The sequence below is a fragment of the Neolamprologus brichardi genome, chromosome 12 (genome assembly GCF_056152115.1).
Source record: "Neolamprologus brichardi isolate AB-2024 chromosome 12, ASM5615211v1, whole genome shotgun sequence".
NCBI lineage: Eukaryota > Metazoa > Chordata > Actinopteri > Cichliformes > Cichlidae > Neolamprologus > Neolamprologus brichardi.
This window is the reverse complement of record NC_142115.1, coordinates 17,463,841-17,489,393: the sequence shown is the minus strand read 5'-3', so window position 1 is coordinate 17,489,393 and position 25,553 is coordinate 17,463,841. Positions and strand designations below refer to the sequence as shown.

Genomic DNA, 25,553 nt, shown 5'->3' with positions numbered 1-25,553 from the left:
CTTTAAGTTGCTTGAAGACGTTTCACCTCTCATCCGAGAAGCTTCTTCAGTTCTAAGGTCAAAAGGTGGGGAGTCCCAGATATAAACCTAGTGGGAGTATCCCCCCGCAGAGGGACAAAAGGACCCCCTGATGATCCTCTAATCGCCTGAGCCAAGGTGTGAAACTGGGTGTGGGTTCCAATCAGCCAGAGTTTCGGGTGAGCTCATTGTGAAACCTGGCCCCACCTTATCGTGCGAATTCCTGAGGTCAGATGGCCCAGGGTGTGAGTGGGCGTTAAGGCGTCTGGGGAGGGAACTCAAAACTGGATTATAGATGGCAGAGAGTTGGTGTCGTAAACCACCGCCTCTGTTCAAAGATGGTCGCTCACAGTGGACATAGATGGCTTCTTTCACTCCTCTTTCGAACCATCTGTCCTCTCTGTCCAAAATGTGAACATTGGCATCCTCGAAAGAGTGTCCTTTATCCTTAAGATGCAGATGGACAGCTGAGTCTTGTCCTGTGGAGGTGGCTCCTCTATGTTGTGCCATGCGCTTGTGAAGTGGCTGTTTGGTCTCTCCAATGTAGAGGTCTGGGCATTCCTCGCTGCACTGTACAGCATACACCACATTGTTAAGTCTGTGTTTTGGAGTTTCGTCTTTCAGGTGAACCAGTTTTTGTCTGAGCGTGTTGCTGGGTCTGAAATGCACTGGGATGTCATGCTTGGAGAAAACTCTCCTGAGTTTCTCTGATACACCGGCTACATAGGGGATGACAATGTTGTTGCGTCTGTCCTTCTTATCCTCCCTCGCTGGTGTCTGATTGCAAGCTCCTTTGACTACGATGACCTGGATGACTGAGAACCTTCACACATGCAGTTGTACCAGTTCTCTTATGTCTGTTCTCATCAATGGATGCTTAATGATGATTTTTTTTTTTTAAATAACAAGAATAAATTTATATCTGAAGTTGAAACATTTTGTCTCTTGTAAAGATGAATGTGTAGTTCAGAGTAAAGTCATTGCCAGAAATAAGAAACATTTGTGACAAACATGAGAAAGCAGTGTCAAGCTGCACAACCAACAGTAAACAGCACACAAAAAAAAAAAACAGAACTTTATTTTATAAATGCAAAAGTATTTCCCCTTATCCTACTTACAAAATATTCACTCTCCAATCTGGTACACCTCAGTGAATACACCCACATATAAGATATTAAAGACCATACGGAATATGTTTCTGCACATAGAATATAAATGTTGTTTCAAGCATGAAATTAAAAGTACTTGATAGTGTTGAATGACTTTCAAATCATTTTTTCAGGGAAAAAAGTTCAGTTTTAAAATCATAGCAGCTCTAGCTGGTTTCAGAGAAAAGGTGGCGGTGGCAGATTATAATCTCACCACAATCTGTCAACACCTGAGAAAACAGCTAACACAGTCTGCACTAAAATATATTGCTGACTGTTATGAACTTTAAATGAAATGTACTTTATTCTTTTCAAGCAGATTAACATTGAAATAGTTTTTAAAAAAGCACAAAAAAGCACAGAAACTAATAGACAAAGGTCTGTCTGAATATATATATATATATATATATATATATATATATATATATATATATATATATATATATATATATATATATATATATATAACATTAAACATAAAGTAGTGTAAAAACTGAAGTTTTATAGAGAATGAAATACAAAATAATCTCATAAAAGAATTAATGTAATTCTGTGTTTCTGAATTTGCTTTTCTACTCACACAGTCATTTTTCAAAATTCTGATACAGTAACATGACCTGATAACTATCTGGGTAAAAATCCAAACAGACAGAGATAGTTTGAGAAAAATGGCAGGAAATAAACATGCTGCTGTTATACTGTGCATTCCCAAATGCAATGACTAGCTGCATTTCTGCAAGACCCTCAGTAAAGTTCTTTGGTAGCCTCTTTAGAGTTGTTTGAGGAAGCAACATTGGCGAGTTGGAGGTTCTCCTGGAATGTCCCCTGTTTCTTGTCACGTGCTTCTCCCTCTGTGTGGAAACCAACCATCAACTGGTAAATCACTACGCCAAGAATGGAGCCAAGGAATGGGACAAAAATAGGGACCAGGAACCAGCAGTCTCTAGCCCTGCGGGGAGACAGAATCACACTTATTGCCAGATAAAAAGGGTTAACAAACAGAGAGCAGTGGAAGGGCAATGTGAAGGAAAAATGCATAAAATCTGTCTACTTACGTGAAAACAGCACCCCCCCACCCAGACATAGAGGTGAAAAGACGTGGTCCAAAGTCTCTGGCAGGATTGACTGCATAGCCAGAATTAAAGCCCATGGACAATCCAATGACAAGAACCACAAATCCCACAGTGAAGGCTTCCAGCCCTTGGGGAATGGGGTTGTTGTGAGGATCCACAATGGCCAGAACACAAACTATGAGCGCTGTTGTGCCAATAATCTGTGTTGAGGAGGGGTACAAGTAAGAAGGAATAATGGGATATATCATTTATTATTTCAGAATTGAAATTATGTGTATGATACATGTTTGAGTTTCAAAAGAGCACCTGATCAAAGAAACCATTGACAAGTGTGAGATGCCTCGCAGGGTAAGTTGAAAATATGCCAGCCGTGTTGTTAATGCTAGTAAAATTAAAACTTCCAGGACGGAGCAACAGAGCATCTAGAGGGATACAAACAATGAAATGTACCATGGATTTTTTTCTCTTTAAAAAAAACAAGATAATTCTGACTCACCATTGAAAGTCTTCACTTACCATAGTACATGCCATAAATAATAGCAGCACCAAAAAAAGCACCAATTGTCTGAAAGAGGAAGTACATGGGAAACTTTCTCCAGCGCTCTCTTCCAAGCAGACACAAGGCAAAAGTTACTGCTGGGTTGAGATGGCCTCCTGCAAATGCAGATGTTGACATTATGTCAGTGTGTGCAGTCCATAATTACACAAAATTACAGCCTTGCCTAAAGTAAAGGCACACACACAAACACACACACGCACACCCATAGATGATTATATCATACACTTCCATAAATCTGATTGATTACCTGACACTTGGCCACAGACCAAGATGCCTAACATGGCAGCAAAGCCAAAGGCAAAGTTGACAGTAAGGAACAAGCCATGGGAACCACCGCTCAACACCCGCTGGGCCACAGCGCCACAGCCAAACATCTGAAGAAAGAGTAGAAAAGCAAGTTCAGCTGGATCCTAGTAAGTTACACAACAAAGTACACAACATTATAGTTGTTTCTGTTGTTGAAACAGTTGATATACTGATATATTGACAGTTATACAATCATAGGTTTGACAAGATCCCAGGAACCAAAGGCTTGCAGCTCCAAACCATGACAGAGCCTGGACAGTATTTTACAGATGGCTGTAGACATTCACATCGGTGCCTACCTACGCTTCCACCCTTACACTTAGACCCTTTCTCATGTGCCGGCTACGGATTTTTAGGCCTGTCACTTATTTTGTCCTCTATTTGACATACACTGCTAGGGCTGTGCGATATGACCAAAATCTCATATCCCGATATAAAAATTCTATCGTCCCGATAGATATATAAATCTCAAAAATGTAACATTTTCTGTAAATTCTGTGAATCTCGGGCAGCTCGTCTTGCGGGAAGTGTTTCAGGCTGCACGTCCTGTAGCTGGAGTCGAGTGTTTTAACCGATGCATGAAACTATTCATTTTTAGACATAAGTTGTAAAGACCGCCATTTTCTTTATGAGTATTTATTACACGGCGTGCTGCGGGGAAAAGCCTGTTCTAACGTTTGAGTCTAAGGTTTATTTTTTAGCACCTGGCGGCTCTTTTTTAATTCTCATCCGTAAATAATCTGCTCTTTCACGTGATTCGGTTTATTTTGAAAAGTCTCAACAGGATCTTGAGCTTTATTGTGAAAGGTTTATGTGGAACATAAACAAGTGGACACGCAATGCTGTCACCGTTGTTGTTGCTAACCACAACGCATAAAAACAGGCGCTTGTCCTTCCATAGTGTGGTTATAAAAAATATAAGAGAAAGAGAGAACTTTAAGAAATTAATATAGCCACTACAGTGACCATCAAAACAATGAAAAAATATTGCCGTAAACAGTTTATTTTGCGACACCATGAAACAAACGATAGCGTAAAATGAAACATAGACGTTTTTATATCGTCATCCGATATATATCGTTATATCGAACAGCCCTGTACACTGCCCACATGCTCAGATATGACAAGATTTCAGCTCTTAGGGAATCACTTTATCTGTGCAAAAATATTATTTATGCCTGTAAAATTGTGTTCGCAAATGTATTTCTGTGATATGATTCATTTCCATGATTGATTGATTGACTTTTGCACAATACCATTTTCAGCTACCCAATAATGTTATTACTGACGTGTATCCCCTGATGAATAACTGCACCACACCTTCTCCTGTGCCATCAGTAGTCACACCATGTACTTCTCCAACCCAGGCGCATTGAGATTTGGACTTCCATATTACTCCTGTTTATTAAATAATGTGTGACGCTCTAAATGGCTTTTACTTTGAAATGACATAAAAATAAATATTTTATTTCATAAATACCCAATCAGTAATACAAACACCATTCACTAAAGTTTGCATTATGTGAGTTATTGCAAATTGCGCCAAATTTAACACTGAAATATGCCACATCTAATGCCTGATATCTGAGGAGAATTTTTATAAACCTACAACTTCACCGACTCAAGCAGCCGAGGCCACTTTAAGTACTTGTCCAGGTGCATTATATGTAAACTGCCTTGAGCTCGTGTCAAGATGTTTTTATGCCGTGCCAGCCGACAGAAGCAAATAAAATGTTGGGACTTTCACTCCAGGCCTGATGTGGCTATGCGAATGACTGTTAAGAATTCACATAGCCACATCAGGCCGTTCATCTGCTTCTCATCATGAATGAATAGAGAGAAGAGACCCACCTATTCCAGATTGTAAAAAACATTTATTTTGTTTTATCATTTATTAATGTTGATGTGTTGTTTACAATTTGACTTTGTTTATTGTATTTTAAAAAAAAGAAACTTAAATGAACTTAACCAAGAGCCAGAAAGAGCAGACAGCCAGTCAGTTTTCTTTTTACAGTGAGTTGAAGAGATTGCAGTGTTTCATGGTTTCAGTCATATTTCTAATCAAAGATCAGATTATCATGGAAAAACTAAGAAATCCTGCAGCATCGTCATGCGGGGAAAAAACTGTAGCCCGAACTTGGCACAGTAATTTATAAGAATATGGTAAGGATCTGAACGTTAAAGACCATTTACATTCTCCTGTCCAGCTAATCAGAAATCCAGTTGATACACACAGATGTCAGCCTTTAAAAAACAAAACAAAAAAAGCAGTCGCTCTCTGGATAAATACCGTGTCACACCTGCCTCTAACCAAGTCTAACCAGGTCCTATCAGTCCTATCCTATCTCAATTCTCTGTTAGTTACCTTTGAAACATGAGTAAAAACTGTGCTTCCATGTATTAATTTATTAATTACTAAGTGAATTGTTAGAGCATGTTTACTCTCTCATGCAGAACTACACACACACACACACACACACACACACACACACACACACACACACACACACACACACACACACACACACACACTTACTACAAGGATGAGCGTGCCAAGACACTCTGCTAAGGCTTGACGAAGCAGCAGGTTGCGGATCTGGAAGAAGCGGGACAGTTTATCCAGATACTCCTTTTGTCTGCCCATGTCTTCTTGTCACAGGTTGATGACTTTGAGAAATGACACAGAAACGCACACACAGCTTGTAGGGTCTTCTGAGTGCCTGTGAAGCTGAGGAGAGCTCTTAATACATACATAACCCTGGGCTGGGACAGAGGCAATCCTGAACTTGTACCCACCCTCTGTACCACGCCCCACTGTGTGTCGTGATTCACAGTCCTTCACCTTTTTTCTTACAGAGCCACTTTCTCTTCAACCTTCATGCATATACACCAATGGACATAAACACAGTTCTTTGCTATAAGTTGCCTCTTTTGTAGATGGTGCCAAATTAGAGCAGGATCCTTTATATCATGAGGTAATGACTTTCTTTCCTACTTTACAAATGATATCCAAGAAAGTTGATTCCATTCATCTGCACATGGTGTTTTCTCTGGGAGAAACATTTCCTCACTCTCTGAAATGACTTCTTCAATTTCAGTGGAATGCAGGTTTCTCCTGAAGTCAGTTAAGACTGACGTCATGGCCAGTTGTTAGTCAATAGTGCTAGTTTCGGTCCTTGTGCAATTGTGCTGTTTACAAGGCTGGGGAAACATGCAGTCAGCTGAGACTGAAGAATTCAGTTCAATGAATGATGAAACGTTTCTCCCATGGAAAACGCCACGTGCAGATGAACGGAATCAACTTTCTGGGATTTTTCTTACCCAGTGATTAAGCACACGTCAAGACATTTCGATTAATATTTCATCCTCAACATATTTCCCACATCAATAAAAAAATGTTTAGCAAAACATAACTTAGTTGTATCTTCTAACTTAAACATAGTTTAGCTGCCAGCTCAACAGCTAAGAACTTACAAATGATGCTTCTTCTCTGACCCTCTAAGTGTCATAGGTTTTTCAGCGGATTATAAACAACTGTTGGTCAGTTTCCCTGCGCAAACACTCATCAGTCACTTTACAAGGGATGCCTGTGCAACTGTTCTTTAATGCAAATAACCACACGATCGCAACTCAGTGTATTTGGACATGTAGACATGTTGAAGATGATCTGCCGAAGTTCAAACAGAGCATCAAAATAAGGAAGAAACACATTATTTAAGTGACTTTTAATCTGGTATGGTAATTCATGGCATGTCGGCTGGTCTTGGGATTTCCAACACAACAATCACCAGGGTTTACACAGAATGGTCTGGAAAAGGAAAGTTGGCCAGCAAGTGTCAGTTCACTGGGTGAAAATGTCCCATTGATCCCAGAAGTTAGAGGAGACTAACAATCTGTTTTGAACTAATAGGAAAGAAAAATAACTCAAATTTTCACCCATCACAACCAGAATATGCAAAAAAACATCTGTGAATGCACAAGAAACTAGTAGATGAGCTACAGCTGCAGAGGACCACACCTGCCAGCTAAAAACAGGAAACTGAAGCTATAATTCATATGAGCTCATTAAAACTGGGCAAGAGAGGATTAGATAGTCTTACAAGAAAATTCAGATCTATCTCACTTGTCTCAATATTCGCAAGCAACATAGATCCTAAGACAAGTTGCCTCTCCATCTATTTTCTGTGTATTCATCTTAACAAACCAATCTCCATTTTTTTTAAACGAACATAGCCTAAACTGTATAGACTTCAAATACTGGATCTTAAAATATCCATTTAGATAAATGATCATGTTTTAATATTTTGGATTTGTGAGAGCATGCACACATATCTGTAATTCACACCTATTTACAACCAGTACCGGATCATTCTCTTTCTGTCTGTCACCTTATTTTGTCTGGCATATTCTTTTGTTCATTCATCATACCTCATTTGTCTGGCTTAAGTGGAGGTGTGAGATTATTTCCACTTAAGACCACAACTATACCGGTATTAGCATGGATCCGTGTATAGTACTTAACTTGAATTCAACTGAGGACTGGTAGGCAAATGTGCATAGGTATACGGGTACTTACTGCACAGAAAAGTTACACATTTAAAATCTCACAATCATGTCAACATTCTAAAAACATTTTGAAAAAGCACTTTTTGGCATAAGTCTGAGTCATTCCAGTTAGGCATCAAATCATAGATGCTGCACAATAATATTGCCTAACATTTAATAATGAACTATCATGCCACAACCTTTGTGCTGCAATCAAGAGCAGCTTTTAGTTTTACAGGTTTGTTGGGTCTTCCACGAAAGTGTAACGGCATTTTGGTTTAGTGGAAATGGCGCGCAACTGGATGAAGGTAATAACAGTTTAGTGACAAAATGTAATTAGTCACTAGTGCAGATAAGATTTCTGGTTCCTCTGAAATTGACACAAATTGTGCTATCAAGTGCTAGTGCACGGATTTCGATAAAAGGATGGGGAAGGGGGTTGTCTGGCACCGCTGTCTACTATAACCATTTTCTAGTGTTTAGTGGATGGTTGGTTAGATGTCAGTGGCCACTGACAGTCATAAGCAGGCACAGGCGTTATTGTTCAAGACCTTTATAAAAGCTCCTTTTCTGTAAATTTAGTAAAAGGCACAAGATAAACTATTCACAGAAAGAATTACACGTACAGATTATATCTTGTATAAAGTTAGATGTAGGCTTAATCTGACATCAACTGGTTATGTATAGCTAATAGTTTTTTACAATGCTAAGTGTATTTGATTATCATGTGTTCGACAATTATGTTATGCTAAAATAAAGTGTGTTTACTTACTCAACCCAGAGCTGTAGTGGTTTGATAAATAAATCATAATTTTTTAACTTTAATCTCACTATATGCGCTTTACATGAGCCAGCAGTCTAGAATGTATCTCTTGCAGAATGTCAGAACAAAATGCCCTTTAAAATTTTGATGGGACTTGAATACAAACAGTGCGATCAAACATCTTGTAACATCTCATATGTACGTTTTGGCAAGAGGGAAATGCAACAAAAATATTACAGCATGTATGCCTTAAGCAAAAATAAAGTCTGGCTAACCCACTACTTAAAGTGTTAATCTGTACCATACAATTATGCATATAATAAAAGAAACACAGAGAGAGAGAGAGAGACATGAGCAAAGAAGACAAGCACAGGTAAGTATTCCTACATGTCACAACATGCAAGAATTGAAAAGGCTTTTCCTGGAAACAACACTGTCTTCCAGCTGCAGTTCTTGGAATAACTCTTAAAGAATAGCTCAAATGGGTTGCAGGGTAGGCCCAAAGACTACATTAGTCTAAATCACATAGCTGTTTAAAGTTTAGAGTTCAGTATTCCAACACCAATCCTTGGGAATTTGATTGGCATCTCAGGGTTTGAGAAGACATGCTCTCAGGTCATTAATCCTAGCATAAGAGTGTCATTTGCAGCTTTGAGGACATACAACCTCTGAAAAAGTGTGTTTCTCAGAAGAAGAGCCATTGTTGCTTTTGATGATATAGAACATTAACAGTAATGAGGGGCCCAAAGTTGAAAAGCCAGACTTGTTCTTACCTTTACAATATTATAATGTATAAATGAGACACCACAGTGACAAACAAAGTATCATAAAATCACCCCAAAAACACAACAGGGTGGGGATAGATTCAACCATGGCCAGTAACAAAAAAGCAACGTTTTACTCTCTACTGTCCACAGACATTTACAGGTGTTGCTATTTTATGGAAAACAAAACAAGTGCACTTAAAAGGCTCAAAAAAGGGAGTATCTTGCGAACACATGTTATAACTTGACAACTGCTCAGTCTGAGAGTCTGCTTCTAGGAATTCTCTTCTTATGCGTTTCTAAGAACCAAGTCTCTTTCTTTGACAGGGTGTTGGCTCCAGCTCCGTGACAGTTTTCGGAATGGGTTGGTTAAATCAAAAGTGTACTTAAATACAAACAGCGCAGCAGCTGATGGTGCAAAGTAATCCAAATGTTGCAACTGTCCAGCCTTGAATGCTAATGTCTTCATGGCTATGAATAGCATCTTTGGTTTTGATAACACACATTCTCACAGTTTCTATAACAGATGCTTGACTAAAGATTGTCTGTGGCCAAATGAGATTCAGCAGAACACTTGCAATGCTCATAGAGCATTCCACCAAATGTTAGTTTAGTTTTTTAATAATGTAGATCTCCTGAGAAATAAAAACGTCTATTTATGAAGCAGGAATTAAGACAAACCACCACCGTGCCATATACCTTTTCTTCCACAGAAAAATCTACAAAAACCATAACAATATAAAAGTAAAATGCAACGCTGTTGGGAAAAGACCAAAAAATAAATGGTGCAGAAAAATGTTAATATGGTGATAAAGCGCACAGACCCATAAAATAAACATCTATGTTCCAGTAGATTTAATCAGTGGTGGCCACATGTTAAAGCTCTGAATTCTTTGAACCAAATCAACATTAAAACGTATTGTCCCACAGGAGACAAGGGAATAACTTTAGTTTCTCAGTAAATCAAAGTTTAAAAAATGTAATTGATTCAACAGGTATTCTTGGTGTTCTAGTATCTATCCATTCTCTTCCCCATGCAGAGCCTATTTCAACTACCATAGGGCAATAGGTGGGGTGCACCCTGGACAGATTCCAGAAAAAAGAAAAAACATAGACCGTTCTCCTCCTCAGAGGATGAATATTGTACACACCTGTACAAAAAGAATATTGTATTTAAGCAACAGTTGATGTAAATTTAATTTTATATAAATTTCATATTAAATGTATAATTTTTTTGCTTAGGCTGCTGCCCCCGCGACCCGGCCCCGGATAAAGCGGATGAAGATGGATGGATGGATGTATAATTTTATAACAGTATTTGTATTTACATTGCATGTATATGACATGCAATATACAGGTGTGTACAAACAGGTACTCACAGACACACGCTATCTTGGTTGGCTGCTTCCTCTAAACATATCATGCATTATCAGTCTTGTATGTTGCTCAGTAACATCCATCCATCCATCCATTTTCTTCCACTTATCCGGGGCCCGGTCGCAGGGGCAGCATCCCAAGCAGAGAAGCCCATACCTCCCTCTCCCCAGCCAGAGATATAATCTCTCTAGCATGTCCTGGGTCTGCCCCGGGGCCTCCTATCGATGGGACATGCCCGGAAAACCTCGCCCAGGAGGCGCCCAAGGGGCATCCTTGTCAGATGCCCGAACCACCTAAACTGGGTCCTTTCAATGTGGAGGAGCAGCGGCTCTACTCTGAGCCCCTCCCGGATGGCTGAACTTCTCACCCTATCTCTAAGGGAGAGGCCAGCCACCTTTCGGAGGAAACCCATTTCCGCCGCTTGTATTCGCGTTCTCATTCTTTCGGTCACTACCCGCAGCTCGTGACCACAGGTGAGGGTAGGGGCATAGACCGACCGGTAAATTGAGAGCTTCGCTTTTACACTCAGCTCTCTCTTCACCACAACAGACCGGTACAGCGTCCGCATCACTGCAGCCGCTGCAACATTCAATATTTATAATTTACTGTTACTTGTGATTATATTGGCTGTTGCTGTGGTTTGCCTCTTTTTCAGTGTCCTTTCTCTCTGTCTCTCTTCTCTAGTTTTCTTTCTCTCTCCGTCGTTAATTCAGTTCCCAATTTCTCTTTTTCTCATCTTTCTCTTTCCTGTCCCCCAGCCCAGTCCATTCTGACTGTAAAAATGTAAAAGTTAAATAAATAAATAAATAAATAATGAAGATCGATTAAACTATGACAACAAAATCCACCAGTATACCAAAAGCTGTAATGATCCACTCAAGAAAATAAATCTGTTGGGGATTTGTCTTTGCCTTCAGACAGTAATTCTGATTGCTACAGTGCTGGACAGGACAGGCAAAAAAAAAAAGAAAAGAAAAGAAAAGAAAGAAAGAAATTAACCTTGATTAGACCTCTAGTCTGTGTGTGTTGGTCAGTAACAAGAAAAATAATACAGTTTGTCATATACATGAAATGTAAATACAAATACTGTTATAAAATTATACATTTAATATGAAATTTATATGAAATTAAATTTACCTCAACTGTTGCTTAAATACAATATTCACCACAATAATATAACTAAATCAGAACTTCCTGCTTAAGCTGAACAAAATAAACCAACTCCAATCAATAAGGTGCCACTTAACTTTATTTATTTATTTATTTATTTATTTATTAAGGAACTCCATTAGCTTCCACAACAGTGGTTGCTAATCTTTCTGGGACCCAAGCCATCAAATATAATCCAATAAAGCATTATGGTAGCTAAACACCATTGGCAGAGATGCCAACAGGATCAACAAACTAATTCACAAGGCTTTAACCATTATTGGCCGGAGTCAAAGAGGAATAGGAAGTCACTGCAAAAACTGCTCTCAATCATAGAAAATACATCCCATCCACTCCACTTCACACTGCTGTGATAACAGAGTTCATTCTCCCTCAGGCTTATTTAACCTGGCTGTAATAAGGAATGCTTCAGGAACTCATTCCTGCTGTTTTCTGGGAAACTGTACAATGATTCTTCTGTCTGTACCATACCTTATTGCAGCTGTTTTAGATTTATCTGCACATATTATCTATTTGTGCAATTTGCTCTTCTCTCTGGCACAATCTCAGCACCTTACTATACATCACTGAAATGGTATTACCAAGCTGGTGCTATTCAGTTTAAGACTGTTCCACACCAAGTGAGCCTGTGGCACTTTCACTTTCACTTTAGCTATGTTGTTTATGTGCTATGGACTGCACTATTTTTTTTCTTTATTCTGCTGCTATAAAACTATCATTGTCCTGGTAACATTTAAACTGATATGTTCTGTATTTATTCAACCAGAAATTAAACATGCAGCACATGTTCCTGCATGCCATAATATCCAAGAATGTGTGTTTTTCTCAGAAAAAGAAATGCCTTCTAGCTGCAGGTATTTGAATACCTGTAATGTGAACTTTGGTTCAAGAGGGCAGGGCTCAAAGGTACATTAAAAAAAACAGCACAGCTGTCTCCTTTGCAGAGCAATTCAATATTCCAAAAACTGACATGTGGTATGTGACTGGCATTGCAGGGTTTGAAAAGACATGTTCCCCTGCTACATGTTTTTTTTCCTTCTTATCCTGGTATAAAGTATCATTTGCAGCCAGGGGAACATATAGTTCTGGATAACAGTTTCTCAAAAGAGCCATTGTATGGTTGTTGATAGTATGTAAAAGTGCAAACTTAATGCTCATTAACATTAACAGTGGGCCAAAATTGGAAAGACGTGTTATTACCATTACAATATTATAATGTACGAATGTAATGCCATAAAATGACAAAAGAATTTGCAAAATAATACCACACAACTATGAAAGGATAGGGGTCACATCAACTATAGCATCAATCAATAGCCAGTAACATTAATTTAGCTGTGAAGAGGGAAACACGTTTCACACTAATGTAGAAGTCCAGGGTGGGCCATTTATATGGATACACCGTAATAACATGGGAATGGTTGATGATATTAAAGTCCTGTTTGTGGCACATTAGTATATGTGAGGGGGCAAACTCCTCAAGATGGGTGGTGACCATGGTGGCCATTTAGAAGTCGGCCATCTTGGATACAACTTTTGTTTTTTCAGTAGGAAGAGGGCCATGTGACAAATCAAACTTATTGGTAATGTCACAAGAAAAACAATGGTGTGCTTGGTTTCAATGTAACTTTATTCTTTCATGAGTTATTTACAAGTTTCTCTTTGTTCACAGCCATTGACATGTCGAAGAGGTTAACACGTGAGGAGCGGATCGAAATTGTGTTGATATCTTGTGAACGCAGTAACCGGGTCATTGCAGCAGTTTTCAATGCAAGACACCCTACGAGACCACCCATCTCCCATGCTACAGTTAGCAAACTGCTTGCTAAGTTTCGTGAACTGGTTGAGTGTTGGATTTGCCAAAATGTGGACGCAAGAAAACTGTCACTAATGAAGAAACATCAGTGGCTGTCCTAGCTTCATTCAGCAAGAGCCCACAGCGTAGCACTCGCCGCATGTCACTGGAGAGTGGCATTAGTTAAACATCCCTTCGGCAGATATTATCTACTCACAAATGGCACTCTTACAAACTCCAGCTACTGCAGCATCTCAACGAGGATGACCCAGATCGGCGCACAGAATTTGCAGAATGGGCAAAACAAAAATTGGAACAGGACCCTCAGTTCACGCAGAAGATTTTGTTCAGTGATGAGGCAAACTTTTATGTGAATGGTGAAGTTAACAAACAAAACCACCGCTATTGGTCTGACACTAACCCACATTGGATGGATCCCTCCAAGACTGTTGGAACAACAAAAGTGATGGTTTGGTGTGGTATATGGGGTACAACGATAGTGGGTCCATTCTTCATCAATGGAAACCTCAAGGCCACTGGATATTTGAAATTGCTACATGATGATGTGTTTCCCTCTTTATGCACTGAAGCTGGCACGTTCCCTGAGTTTTTCCAGCAAGATGGTGCACCACCACATTTTGGGTGCCAGGTCCAAGCATTCCTAGATGAACAGTTTCCTGGAAAGTGTATTGGTCGTCGTGGGCCAGTTGAATGGCCCCCAAGGTCTCCCGATCTGACCCCCTTAGACTTTTATCTTAGGGGTCATCTGAAGGCAATTGTCTATGGTGTGAAGATATGAGATGTGCAGCACCTGAAACTACGGATACTGGATGCCTGTGCTGGCATTTCTCCTGCGGTGTTGCTATCAGTGTGTGAAGAGTGGGAGAAGAGGGTTGCATTGACAATCCAACACAATGGGCAGCACATTGAACACATTTTATAAGTGGTCAGAAACTTGTAAATAACTCATGAAAGAATAAAGTTACATTGAAACCAAGCACACCATTGTTTTTCTTGTGACATTACCAATAAGTTTGATTTGTCACATGGCCCTCTTCCTACTGAAAAAACAAAAGTTGTATCCAAGATGGCCGACTTCTAAATGGCCACCATGGTCACCACCCATCTTGAGGAGTTTGCCCCCTCACATATACTAATGTGCCACAAACAGGACTTTAATATCATCAACCATTCCCATGTTATTACGGTGTATCCATATAAATGGCCCACCCTGTAGATTCACTAATTGTGGTATGTAAAATAAAAACATTTATTTCTCAAAGGGGAGTACCTCGTTTCTACATGCCGTAGATTGACAGCAGGTCCTTCTGAGTGTGTCTTTCTAAGAACTTTTGTTGATGTATTTTATAGCTTTAGGGAACACCCCAAAGGTGTACTTTAATGGATCAGGTTAGGTTCAAAGCATACATAAAGTTCAAATGACACAATAACTGACAGTTCAATATCCTGCAGATGTTCCGAGACTCTCTGTCTTTCAAAGATTCAAAGACATCTTCTTTTTTTTTTTTTTCTTTTTTTTGTTAGCTGTCCAAGTTTATTTCTGACTCGTACATACAAACAAAGCTAACATATCACAATGTTATGGTCAAAAAACTGCTACAGCGCACATTTTCCTTATTTTTTTCTTTTTTTTTAACAGTAGATACTTTTTTAATTTCACCAATGAAAAAGAAAACAAGCAGAAGAAAACGAGAGCAATAGAGTAAACAACATCACAATGATATATGGGAATATAACGGTAAATACTAAATATTAAACATTATTGTGCAGCACGTAAGAAGATCGACAGCGCACAGTGTGCTTTGAGGTAGGAGCCAAAAAGGGTGTAGTTTGTCTGTGTGAGCACCCATGTGTACACCTGTGAGCATGAACGCACTTGTTTTTAAAAGGTTCCTTCATGTAATGACCTACTAGAGAGTGTGGGGAGCCACAGCCCAGTCCTCCAGGGCATGAAGCAGGTATGGAGGAGATCAAAACTCCAGACTTCAGAACACAAGAGACCAAGGAAGACCAACAGAGGGGCAGCCGCGCCACTATCCCAGAAAGAGCTGACGAGAGTCCCAGATGAGGGGTCACTCAGCAGCTGCGGAGCAGAAGCCAGGGGGGGTTGCAGTGACGTGCCCGTGAGCTCCGCCGGCAGCCAGCTGCGCCAGAGTGACCGAGCCCCAGGCACCCCACCCCCGAAGTGGCCCGAGCGAGCCCCAGGCTCCAGGCCCAAACCACCAACGCACCGATGTCTGAGGGTGTCTGCCAGTGGTAGGGTAAGTGGTGGGGGAGATAAGCCTCCATACCTCGGAGGACCAAAGACATCTTCAGGTCTGTGACTGGCATCTCTGGTAGTTTCTTCCTGTTACCTTCTCAATAGATCACTGGATGAAGACTTTGTCTACAGCCTGGAAAATGTACACTCTCAAAAATAAATTCGAAGCTTGCAATTGCTCAACAATTTTATTGATGTAAATATCAAGAGAAATGTTAGATTAGATTGCATCTATTTACCAGCTTCAACCAGTACTAATCAGTTAAAATACAGGGCCTGGACTTCAGTGTGGGAGTCCACTGGCAACCACTGGCCAGTATATAGTATATAGTATATATATAGTATATATATAGTATATATATAGTTTAAAAAAAAAGAAAAGAAAAAAATCCACGCACTTAAATGTATAGCCTGCTCGAACCTCTATAGAGAGCTAAATATGATTTTAGTTTTATTATCTGCCATAGTCAGAATTAGTGTGTAGTTTTTGGTTCATTTTGCACTTTTGAGCTTACAGATATCTTGTGATTTCTTTCTCTTTGGTTGGGCCAACATGTTTTATATATCAAAAACAAGAGGGCGGCCAAAAATCTGACAACAAATCAGGCAAGACAAACCTATGGGGAGTAAGTATACAAAATGACCGTGGTCTCTGTTAAGTGATTTAACAGAGACCACGCAGGTCGTCACAAAATGCATAAGCCACAAGCCCTGGCAAGTGTTTCACCTCTAGAACCTTACATCTCCAGCATACATAGAACCACTTATGCAACAATTAAATATTCTTTAAGATAAAATGCAGCTCTCTCCTACGGATAACACTGCAAGAAGGCTTTCTCGTCCTAAATATGTGAACAATAATTACATACACCAAGTCAATTTCATTTTTATACTACATTTAAAAGTGCAGTTGGCAGTTTTACATTAACTGTATCCAAAGAAAAAGTAAAACACAGACAAGCATAAAAAAATGAAAACCAAGCAAAAAGCACAACAATGATAAACAGCATGAAAATTGTGGGATAAAATTATAAAAGGAAAAAATGAAAAACTAAAAAACAAACACGGATAAAATCTAACAATAGAAAATAAATAAAGCAGTTACAATACAGTGTTATACATATTTTGATATGAAGTTATCTTTATTGCTACCAATTGTTTCAACTACACTACCAATTATGAGACAAATGTCTGCATATCCTGGGAAATTACTGACATAAACAACTGTCTGATGATGCTGTTATAAAACCCACTGACAACAGTCAAGCAACAAAGATCAGACATGGGTACAATGTAGCAAAGACAAAAAAACATAACTGTAAAAGTAACATTCACAGCAAATTTACGCACTAATTAGTTACCTGCAGACGCATGCTCCTGAAAAAAGAAATGAAAAAAGCACACACACAGCTAGCTCTAATTAATAATGCCACCCTTAGCACACTGCACTTTTTATTCCCTTTACAAACTAATTGTCATGAGTTATGTATTTTTCATACAACTTAAGAATCCAGGAGCTGCATTTTGAATCATTTACAGTGGAGAAAGATGATATACTATACCTCCCAAATCTAGGCAAAAACAACGACCACAGAGGAATCTTTGGATAAACAAAAAAAATATAATAAGAGACTCAAAGACCTCTTTTGAGATCAGAGATTGCAGTATGAATCAAAGAACTGTCTTCACTGTTACATTTGGTCACGCTGGACCTCTGCTGCCATCAACAGGTGAAATCTGGGCTCAATGACATGATTTAATTCCACTTTCTTTTCTTTCAGATACTTGTGGCTCAGGGGGTTGGGAAGCGTATCTGTAACCGGAAGGTCGCCGGTTCGATCCCTGGGCTCTCTATCCTGGTCGTTGTGTCCTTGGGCAAGACACTTTACCCTACTGCCTACTGGTGTTGGCCAGAGGGGCCGATGGCACGATATGGCAGCCTCGCTTCTGTCAGTCTGCCCCAGGGTAGCTGTGGCTACAACCGTAGCTTGCCTCCACCAGTGTGTGAATGAATAGTGGCATTGTAAAGTGCCTTGGGTGCCTTGAAAAGCGCTATATAAATCCAATCCATTATTATCATTATTTAAAAGTTACAGTTTGAGGAATAGCCTCTGACCAATTTGGTTTTCACCTTAACAGTTATTTTTAAGGTGTCACTTACTGCTCACATTTAGTTTATTAATTTGCTCAGTAACCAGTTCAGGGGAAAGACATGGATTTGAGAGAGATGGTTCTCCCTGTTGAAACTGAGGGGTAGCAGGAGGGTATGCAGGTACTGAAGGTGATGTGAATCCTGGAACTGAAAACCCGTATGGAGCAGCACCTTGTGGCCACTGATTAAAATTGCCACTTGTTATGTTTGCATGCTGAGTGGGATCTAGTGAGGGACAAGCACCTGATCCAGCGGGGAAGGCAAGGGAAGGATTGTTGCTGTAACTTGGAGCCCAGGCTCTCCCAGGTGGGTAAGGGCCCACAGGCTCCCCAGGCTGAATGGCTGCAAATCTGTAAGGAATGATGACCAGTGGAAACACCACCTCTGGGTCAAAGGCAAAACTAATGTCCAGATATACCTGGAAAAAGTCAGAGATTTAGAATCAAATCAGACTAAAGTAACAATCAAATTAAAAGTGCAATTTATAAAACTACCAATTTTACTTTTTTAATTTGACATTGAATTATTATTTGTTATGCTTTTTTATGCAGCGTCTTATATTCATAGTAGTTATTAATTATTTAAGAGGTTAAGACACACATTTACCTACAAACATTTACAACCAAAGTTCACCATGAAATCCCTATGACATAGTTTTATACCTTTAACTGATATTCAACTGAGATGATATCACAGTTACGGAGGGTGGCGATGGCATCAATAGGAATCTTCAACTGGCAGGAGGCAGTTTGCTCTGAGTTTGGACGGATAGTGTCCCTGACCTCTTTGAACAGAGTCTCATCACAGGTTTTAGTCTTGCCATCGCATCTGTACACTATTTTCTGCTGAAGTTTTAATTTGGGTTTTATGTTCTTGGAGGAAGAGTTACAGATTTTGGCAACAACAGCTAATGTTTCACCTGTCAATAGCAAATATTAACAATAAGCTTAATTTTTAAATCTATTCACATTTTATTTTGTAAGTTGCAGATATTTTACCTGGAAAACAAATTCCTCTGCTAATGGTAGCAGACATTTGAACCTGTCCCTTAGAGAAAACACCGACATCTTTACTCACTGAACTAGATTGTGGACACTGTAAAGAACCAGACAGACATTTTTTTTTTTTCAGATCAACTCAATTGTAATCCAGATGTCAAATTTATAACACATCATTGTAGTGTTTACCATTACTTGAGGAGTGTTTAGAAATGCCTTAGAAACAAACTTGATCTCTTTTTGTACTGCAGAAGGCAAATGCCAGCTCCTAGATATCTTTGCTTCAACCACATAGACAATTTTTCCATGTTTCCCCTGGAAGGACGAAGGCATGTTCCTAAAAAATACAGAATCTAGTTATTTGTAAAAGCAAACTACAGCACGGTATTAATGCATGAAGCCAGAAATTCCCACATACCCTTCTGGGATTTTAAGCCTGAATTTAAAAGTGTGGGCCCCTTGGGGAAGTGAGGTGCCTGCAAGAGAAATATGATTAAATTTTCCTGCAGAGACTTTTATAATGGCAGCACCTTCAAAAATAGTAAAAGAGAGTAAATGTGTTCTCAATGCTGCCACCATGATATTTAGGATCATATATAGAAATTGTGACTTTTGTGACTAAGACAAATTAACGTATTTACTCATTTGTAAATATGTGATAAGGGGAGTAGAAATGTCTTTAGATGATCTCCTAACAGTCCGCTAATTTATATACAAAGATGCAGTCTGTTCATTTCAATAATTACCTGCCAAACAACACAAATTAACAGCTAAGAAATTAGCACAACTGTTAATGACGTTTGCTGGAGCAAGTCAGTTTAAGTGAATGTTTTACACATGCTTGGATTCAGCTTTGACAAACAAATATGATCGACTGTTTCTAGTAGAATTCCAAAGTTGTCAGCTTGTACCCTCTCAGAGCTCTGTATGCTTGCAGACACCCTTACAGTAGGAAAACATGCAAAACGGTGTCCAAACCTTTGTATTTTAGCTTTATTTATGTCTTACACAGCATCCCAAGTCTTTAGCACGTGTGGCGACCCACTAGAGGGCTCCACTCACACCCAAGCTTGGAGGAAGGGTTATGTTGTGTTTGGGTGCAATATGCTTAGTTCATGTTTGGAGGTGAATAAAGTTGGAGTGTATAACTAGTGCTCCTGTGTCGTGTGTCCCATGCCTCCATAAAAAAAAAATAGGCACCTACAACAATAAATAATCCAAACCAAATGGCAAAAATCGCTTACGAACAATATACCCACTGGCACCGGAGTGAGTTAACTGCCAAACACACGGCAGAAGACAGCAAACTGCCAAGTGACACTTGTTACAACTGGAAGAGCCGTTTTGGCAGCCATCCAAAGCTTCAGCAGTAGTTAACCCTTAGCAGCTGCAGCCTCCAACGCACCATCACCACGGCACCTGGTGGGTTTATTGTGTAGCATGGTGGATGGGTTAATGGCAGTGTTAGCTTAACTAGCATTGCTAAGTTACTTAGCTAGCCACAAACATGCTTATGCAAACAGCATTTGTTGTTGTTGTTGTTGTTTTTTTATCTTTCCGGTAAACAGCAGACAGATATCGAACATCCTACAACCTTATTTATTTATTTGATAGCTAACAGTCCATCCACGCTTGAAAAGGATGTGCGTACCTATAGTGTCAATAGTTTACTTGAACTTTTTTTAACATAGTTAAATGTTAAGTGATGAGGGATTCCCACAGACGGCTCGTGCTGGTTTTCCACAAGAATTAAAACCACTTTGTTGCACTTTGTCATTCAGATACTGAATAAAAGGGGCTGTTGCTATAAAATTGACCCGACCCTGTTCCTTCATTTAAAGAGCCATAACACAGAGGTCACACTAGATAGAGATATTATAGAGATATTCATGAAAACTTGATGTTTTTAAGTTGTTTTTTGTTTCTTTTCTCTTGTTATTTCATTTATATTTATGTCATTTATATGAATAAATAAATACATTTTCTATCTATCTATCTATATCTATCTATCTATCTATCTGTCATGGATTTTTTTACCTTTCTCGAAGCGTGGCCGTTGTGAGAACCGTGAGGAATTGCCACAGGGACATTTTAGACATGTTTCGGCCATCACAGATGTTCCAAGAATTGTTCGTCCTGAGAGGGAGGGGGTTGGTGGAGCACAGTTCATGATTGAAAGAGGAGTGAAACAAGCCATGTATGTCCACTGTGAACGACCATCTTTGAACAGAGGCGGTGGTTTACGACACAAAACTGTCTGCCATCTATAATCCAGTTTTGAGATCTTTTTCCGGACGCCTTAACGCCCACACACATCCTGGCCCGTTTGATCTCATAAAATCACATGATAGGGTGGGGCTAGGCTTCACAGCAGGTTCACCCGTAACCCTTGGCTGATTGTGACCTACACCCGTTTTCACACCTTGGCTCATGTGATCAGGTAGAGGAGCAACAGGGGGCTTTTTGACCCCCTTGGGGGGACACTCCTCTAGGACTTAAATCTGGGAATCTCCACCATTTGACTGAACTGAACTGAAGAAGTCTCTCAGATGAGAGGTGAAACATCTTCAAGCAACTTAGAGAACCTTCACAGACATATTCTCTCAAAAAACTTGTCCTCTTAACGTAGCTTTCTAACGTGCCTGATACTCTTATACTCATACAAAAGGGCATATTACAAATATATAGCACACATGAACAAAAGAAAAGCCAGTAAAACTCCCTCTCTCTTTCTTTCTCTCTCTCGCTCTCTCTCTCTGTTCCCCAACAGTCCTCACTGGAACCTTCAGTACTTGACAAAGCAACAAAATGTCTTTCCATGGCTTTCACACCTCTTGTTCTGCATGTGTTCAATACTTTAAAAAACAGTCTCATTTCCGATTATTCCACATAATCTAATTTGTGAACATCTATGTTTCATTTGTTTATTTTTGTGGACTGGAGATCTGGTCAGAACTTAATGTTAGCATTAAATTAGCACCTTTAGAAATAAATGTACTTAAAATTGGTGACATGTTAGAGAGTGATATTATACCCCTTATGTCAAACTCAGTGATTTATGATCCCCTAGAGTGATATATGGCCCTAGGAAGTAATAAAGTAATAAAGGAAGTAATAAAAATATGATATTCATAAAAATATGATATTCATAAAAAATATGATATTCATAAAAATATGATATTCATAAAAATATGCTAGTTCATAGCTCATTACTTTTCCCCCTAACCCTAACTAATTGATTATTTAAGTTTCTTATATATCAAATAGCATTCTTCTATTTTTTAATCCAATAAAAAAAAGTTTATTTTTTTATGCTTAAAAACGCCATCTGGTGGTGGCTCAGCGTGTGTGCTAGGGCGCGTGACCCGAGGCTGTGTGTCAGGGCGCGCGCGTGCGCGCGCCTGTGTCAGAGCGCGCATGTGCGCGCGCCTGTGTCTCCGGACTTTGTGTTTCCTGAGCTCCGTGCTTATGTGTGAAAACGTGTTAATACATAGTAAAAAAAGAGAAAATGTTTAGTTAAAACTTGTGCTTTGTAACGTTCAGTATGGCCAGAAATACAGGCTGCATGCCTTGGGGGAAAACTTTATTTCAATTTATATGCATTTGTTTAATCCGAACAAAGCGATGTAGAATAAAACTCAGAATCGTGAAAAAAACAAAAAAGTCTCGCGATCCCCCAAAAACGCACCCCGCTCCCAACATAAAAACTCTTTTTCTCCAAAAAACCCCCGATAGGTTTCCCCCTCTATTCCCAAATTCCTTATATTCGAAAACAGGGGAAAAATCCTGAAAAAATACTTAGTCTTTTGTTCCCCCCGCGGATCCCACCCCGATCCTCAGCGTAGGAAAAGCAAAAACTCCCGCACCGCTGCTCCCAACGTAAAAAACTCTTTTTCTCCAAAAAACCCCGACATGCTACCCCTCTATTCCCAAAAAACCTTCCTTATATTCGGAAACAGGGGAAAAATCCTGAAGCAAAAACTCCTTAAAAAAAATCCTCTGCGTTTTCTCCAAAACACCTGAAAAAACCTTCGTCCTTTGTCTCAAATTCACCCTGATCCTTAGACTAAATAACCAGGGGAAAACTCCTGAAAACCCTGCTACCCCTTTTATTCCCAAAAACCTTATATTTCGGAAACAGGGGAAAAATCCTGCTTAGTCTGTTTTCTTCAAAACGATCCCTCTTACCAGCTAAGTTCTCCCTTTCCTCTTAATCGATCCGCTACCAGAGCACAATTTTTCCCTGCCTGTTCTCTCCTCGCTCAAATCGCGAATACTGCTTACCTAGTTTGAAAATTTCCGCCAGAGACCAACTCCGCCTAACTTAGCCCCGCTGCCAATCACAGAACAATGGGGCGGCTCCCTTCGCACCCCGGTTAGCCAATCGGCTCCAGGTCTGATTTTTACGATCTCCCGCTGAGGTTAAGACTGCCGGCGCTCTCCCACAAGACTTCTGACTTCAGGCATACTAACAACTGGCGCCGCTCAGGCTGCTTGCGAATTCGCAAAGGACCCACCGATTTCGACAACAGCTGGCGCCTTTTTCCTTATATCCATCTCAAAAACGGTAAGTTTTACACCTTCCTTTTAACGATTTCTCTCAAAAAGCTTTTTCATCTTCAAAAGACATGCAAATAGGCTCAGTAACACCAGTAATACACTTTTTAAAAATATATTTAAGCTAGCCTCTAACCCTCTGAGCTGAAAGTGCTTTAGTACACAATACCAGCCAAAAAACATGTCCTCCTCAGGTACCTTGTTTTTCTTACTCTTGCTCATATAATGTTTATATTTTACTGTTTTTCCTGTTTTTAAATACTCGTTGTTATTTCTTTTTAGACTCTGAAATAAGTGTGCTCAACGCCTCTCTTTCTGACTCTCTCGATCAAAATGGTATGGTTCATTCTTGTTCTCACTCTTAACAGCTATTTGTGCTAGAAAAACAAAACATTTACCCTCTTTCCCGTTTTTCTCAAACTTTCCAGATCTAGCAGACTTTGAGAGGTTTCTTTTTTCCAGTTCACCGAGTTTGTCTCCGCCAGTGCTCCAACGCTGGACTGGAAAGAATATACGGCTATCGACCCGTGAAAGACAAGAACTGCTTTCTACGCTGGGTCGCCCTGCTTCTTGTTCTACCGGACCCAGTTCCAACCCCGCCGGAGCTTCTGCTCTCCCCAGAGCCTCTGGGAAAAACTTTCCTCTCTCCGCCACGGAGAGGCACGATTTACTCGGTCCCCGTGCTACCGCGAATCGACCCAGCACAACCCCTTCCTCTTCTCCGCAATCACACACACGAGATGCACCGCGCCTCCGTTTGAGATCCAATCACGGTTAGTCTCTCTCTAGCTTCTCGCTTATTTCTCATTTTATAAAAACTATCCCTTTTATATTTAACATTACTAACTGTTTTGTATCTTACCCTAAAATCCTTAGGGCATTTCATGAGGAGGAGAAGGAGGAGCGTTAGGACCTCGAGGAGAACAAGGACAAGGGAAACGCGCAGACGGAAGCTAGCTTCAGTTGGTATCCGTCTGGTTTCCCTTTTCGCTGAACTAGTTCAGCTCATCTTATAAAGGTTTTTTTATTTTTTATTTTTTATTTTTTGTGTGTGTGTTTTTTTAATTTTTCCTTTTTTTTTCAAACGAACTGTGTTTTGTTTTTTGTTCTTTTAATATATATAATTGTTAAAAACAATAAAAATGGATAACCAGGAACAAGACATTACAGACCCATTTCTTGCTATAGAAACAGCCTTAGGTAGGTTAAATGAAAATACATACCATTCTCAGAATACACATTCACAAGAGAGTGAGCAACCTGAGGTGATCAATAATAATGACCCTCTAGAATTGCTTAATTTAGCTCTTGCCCGATTAGCGCCTAGTGAAAGTGCCTTTCAAAATAATTCCCTCAGTTTGGGAGTGGATCAAGATGAAATTCAAACAGAGTCAGACGCGGTTCATTCTCAAATGAGTCTGACACAAAACATCTCCTCTTCTGATCCGTTTTTAGCCATTAATAGAGCTTTAGAAGCTTTGGCCCAAACACACAATGAGGTTCAAATACCGCCAGAGTTATTGAGCCAAATAAACAGGTTAAATCAAAATCGTTTCGCTGATGATCAAAGCCAGCATTCGCTAGTCTCTTCCCCAGACATCTGTGCGAATGACCCGCTCAACCCTGTAAGCAATGATCAGCCCTTTCAGCAAGGGGGTAATCCTGAGAATACTTACTCTGGTAATTCACCAGAACCCTCTTTAATTGTTAGAAATAAATTTAATAACGTTGAAATTAGACAAATTTTGAATTTCCCTCCTCCAAACGATATCCCTGATTATGCACATTATTATCAAGGCGTAATGGCAAGTGCACGTGAAATATCAAACAGTGTCTCCGCCCACGCACGCCCAGGTGATCTATTACAGATAGAATTGAGAGGGCCCCAGTTACAAAATAATGTTTCAGTGATTTTACGGGACAATCGTGATTTGAGTGAATTTGAAAACTTATTCTTGAGAGCGGTACAGTCCAATTGGGCAGTGATGTGTGATGGTTCACTTGAGCTCGTAGCTGAGATTGTTAGACCACCAGCCGGTAGTGGTAA

At 39.7% G+C, this 25,553-nt stretch overlaps 3 protein-coding genes across 3 annotated transcripts; 1 reads left to right on the top strand and 2 right to left on the bottom strand.

The window, feature by feature from the left end:
• Nucleotides 1-1,078: 1,078 nt before the first annotated feature.
• On the bottom strand, nt 1,079-5,861 carry LOC102788018 (aquaporin-3-like). The gene is made up of 6 exons (XM_087849063.1): nt 5,641-5,861; nt 3,046-3,172; nt 2,756-2,893; nt 2,546-2,661; nt 2,222-2,439; nt 1,079-2,115 (listed from the first exon to the last, which is right to left on the bottom strand). Exons 1-6 carry the CDS (start codon nt 5,746-5,748, stop codon nt 1,911-1,913), a joined length of 912 nt encoding a protein of 303 aa, XP_087705189.1. The 5' UTR covers nt 5,749-5,861; the 3' UTR covers nt 1,079-1,910.
• A 12,091-nt stretch (nt 5,862-17,952) lies between these two features.
• LOC102791937 (arrestin domain-containing protein 3-like) lies at nt 17,953-19,432 on the bottom strand. The gene is made up of 5 exons (XM_035904921.2): nt 19,368-19,432; nt 19,139-19,286; nt 18,950-19,046; nt 18,614-18,870; nt 17,953-18,369 (listed from the first exon to the last, which is right to left on the bottom strand). Exons 2-5 carry the CDS (start codon nt 19,280-19,282, stop codon nt 17,953-17,955), a joined length of 915 nt encoding a protein of 304 aa, XP_035760814.2. The 5' UTR covers nt 19,283-19,286; nt 19,368-19,432.
• Nucleotides 19,433-20,175: 743 nt separating this feature from the next.
• LOC148100209 (uncharacterized) lies at nt 20,176-24,522 on the top strand. Its single transcript, XM_087848823.1, has 5 exons — nt 20,176-20,318; nt 23,377-23,516; nt 23,789-23,842; nt 23,935-24,279; nt 24,383-24,522. The coding sequence occupies exons 1-5, from the start codon at nt 20,176-20,178 to the stop codon at nt 24,520-24,522; spliced, it is 822 nt and encodes a 273-aa protein (XP_087704949.1).
• Nucleotides 24,523-25,553: the final 1,031 nt, after the last annotated feature.

Coding starts and splice junctions, on each gene's coding strand:
- LOC102788018 (XM_087849063.1), bottom strand. CDS start 5,748: ATGGGCAGACAAAAGGAGTATCTGGATAAACTGTCCCGCTTCTTCCAG. Junction 3,173..5,640: donor TTGGCACGCTCATCCTTGTA/GTAAGTGTGTGT, acceptor CTCTTTCTTCAG/ATGTTTGGCTGTGGCGCTGT. Junction 2,894..3,045: donor GGTCTGTGGCCAAGTGTCAG/GTAATCAATCAG, acceptor CTGCATTTGCAG/GAGGCCATCTCAACCCAGCA.
- LOC148100209 (XM_087848823.1), top strand. CDS start 20,176: ATGGCAAAAATCGCTTACGAACAATATACCCACTGGCACCGGAGTGAG. Junction 20,319..23,376: donor AGCCATCCAAAGCTTCAGCA/GTAGTTAACCCT, acceptor GCTGAGGTTAAG/ACTGCCGGCGCTCTCCCACA. Junction 23,517..23,788: donor TTATATCCATCTCAAAAACG/GTAAGTTTTACA, acceptor ATTTCTTTTTAG/ACTCTGAAATAAGTGTGCTC.
- LOC102791937 (XM_035904921.2), bottom strand. CDS start 19,282: ATGCCTTCGTCCTTCCAGGGGAAACATGGAAAAATTGTCTATGTGGTT. Junction 19,047..19,138: donor TAAACACTCCTCAAGTAATG/GTAAACACTACA, acceptor GGTTCTTTACAG/TGTCCACAATCTAGTTCAGT. Junction 18,370..18,613: donor CAGTTGAATATCAGTTAAAG/GTATAAAACTAT, acceptor GACTTTTTCCAG/GTATATCTGGACATTAGTTT.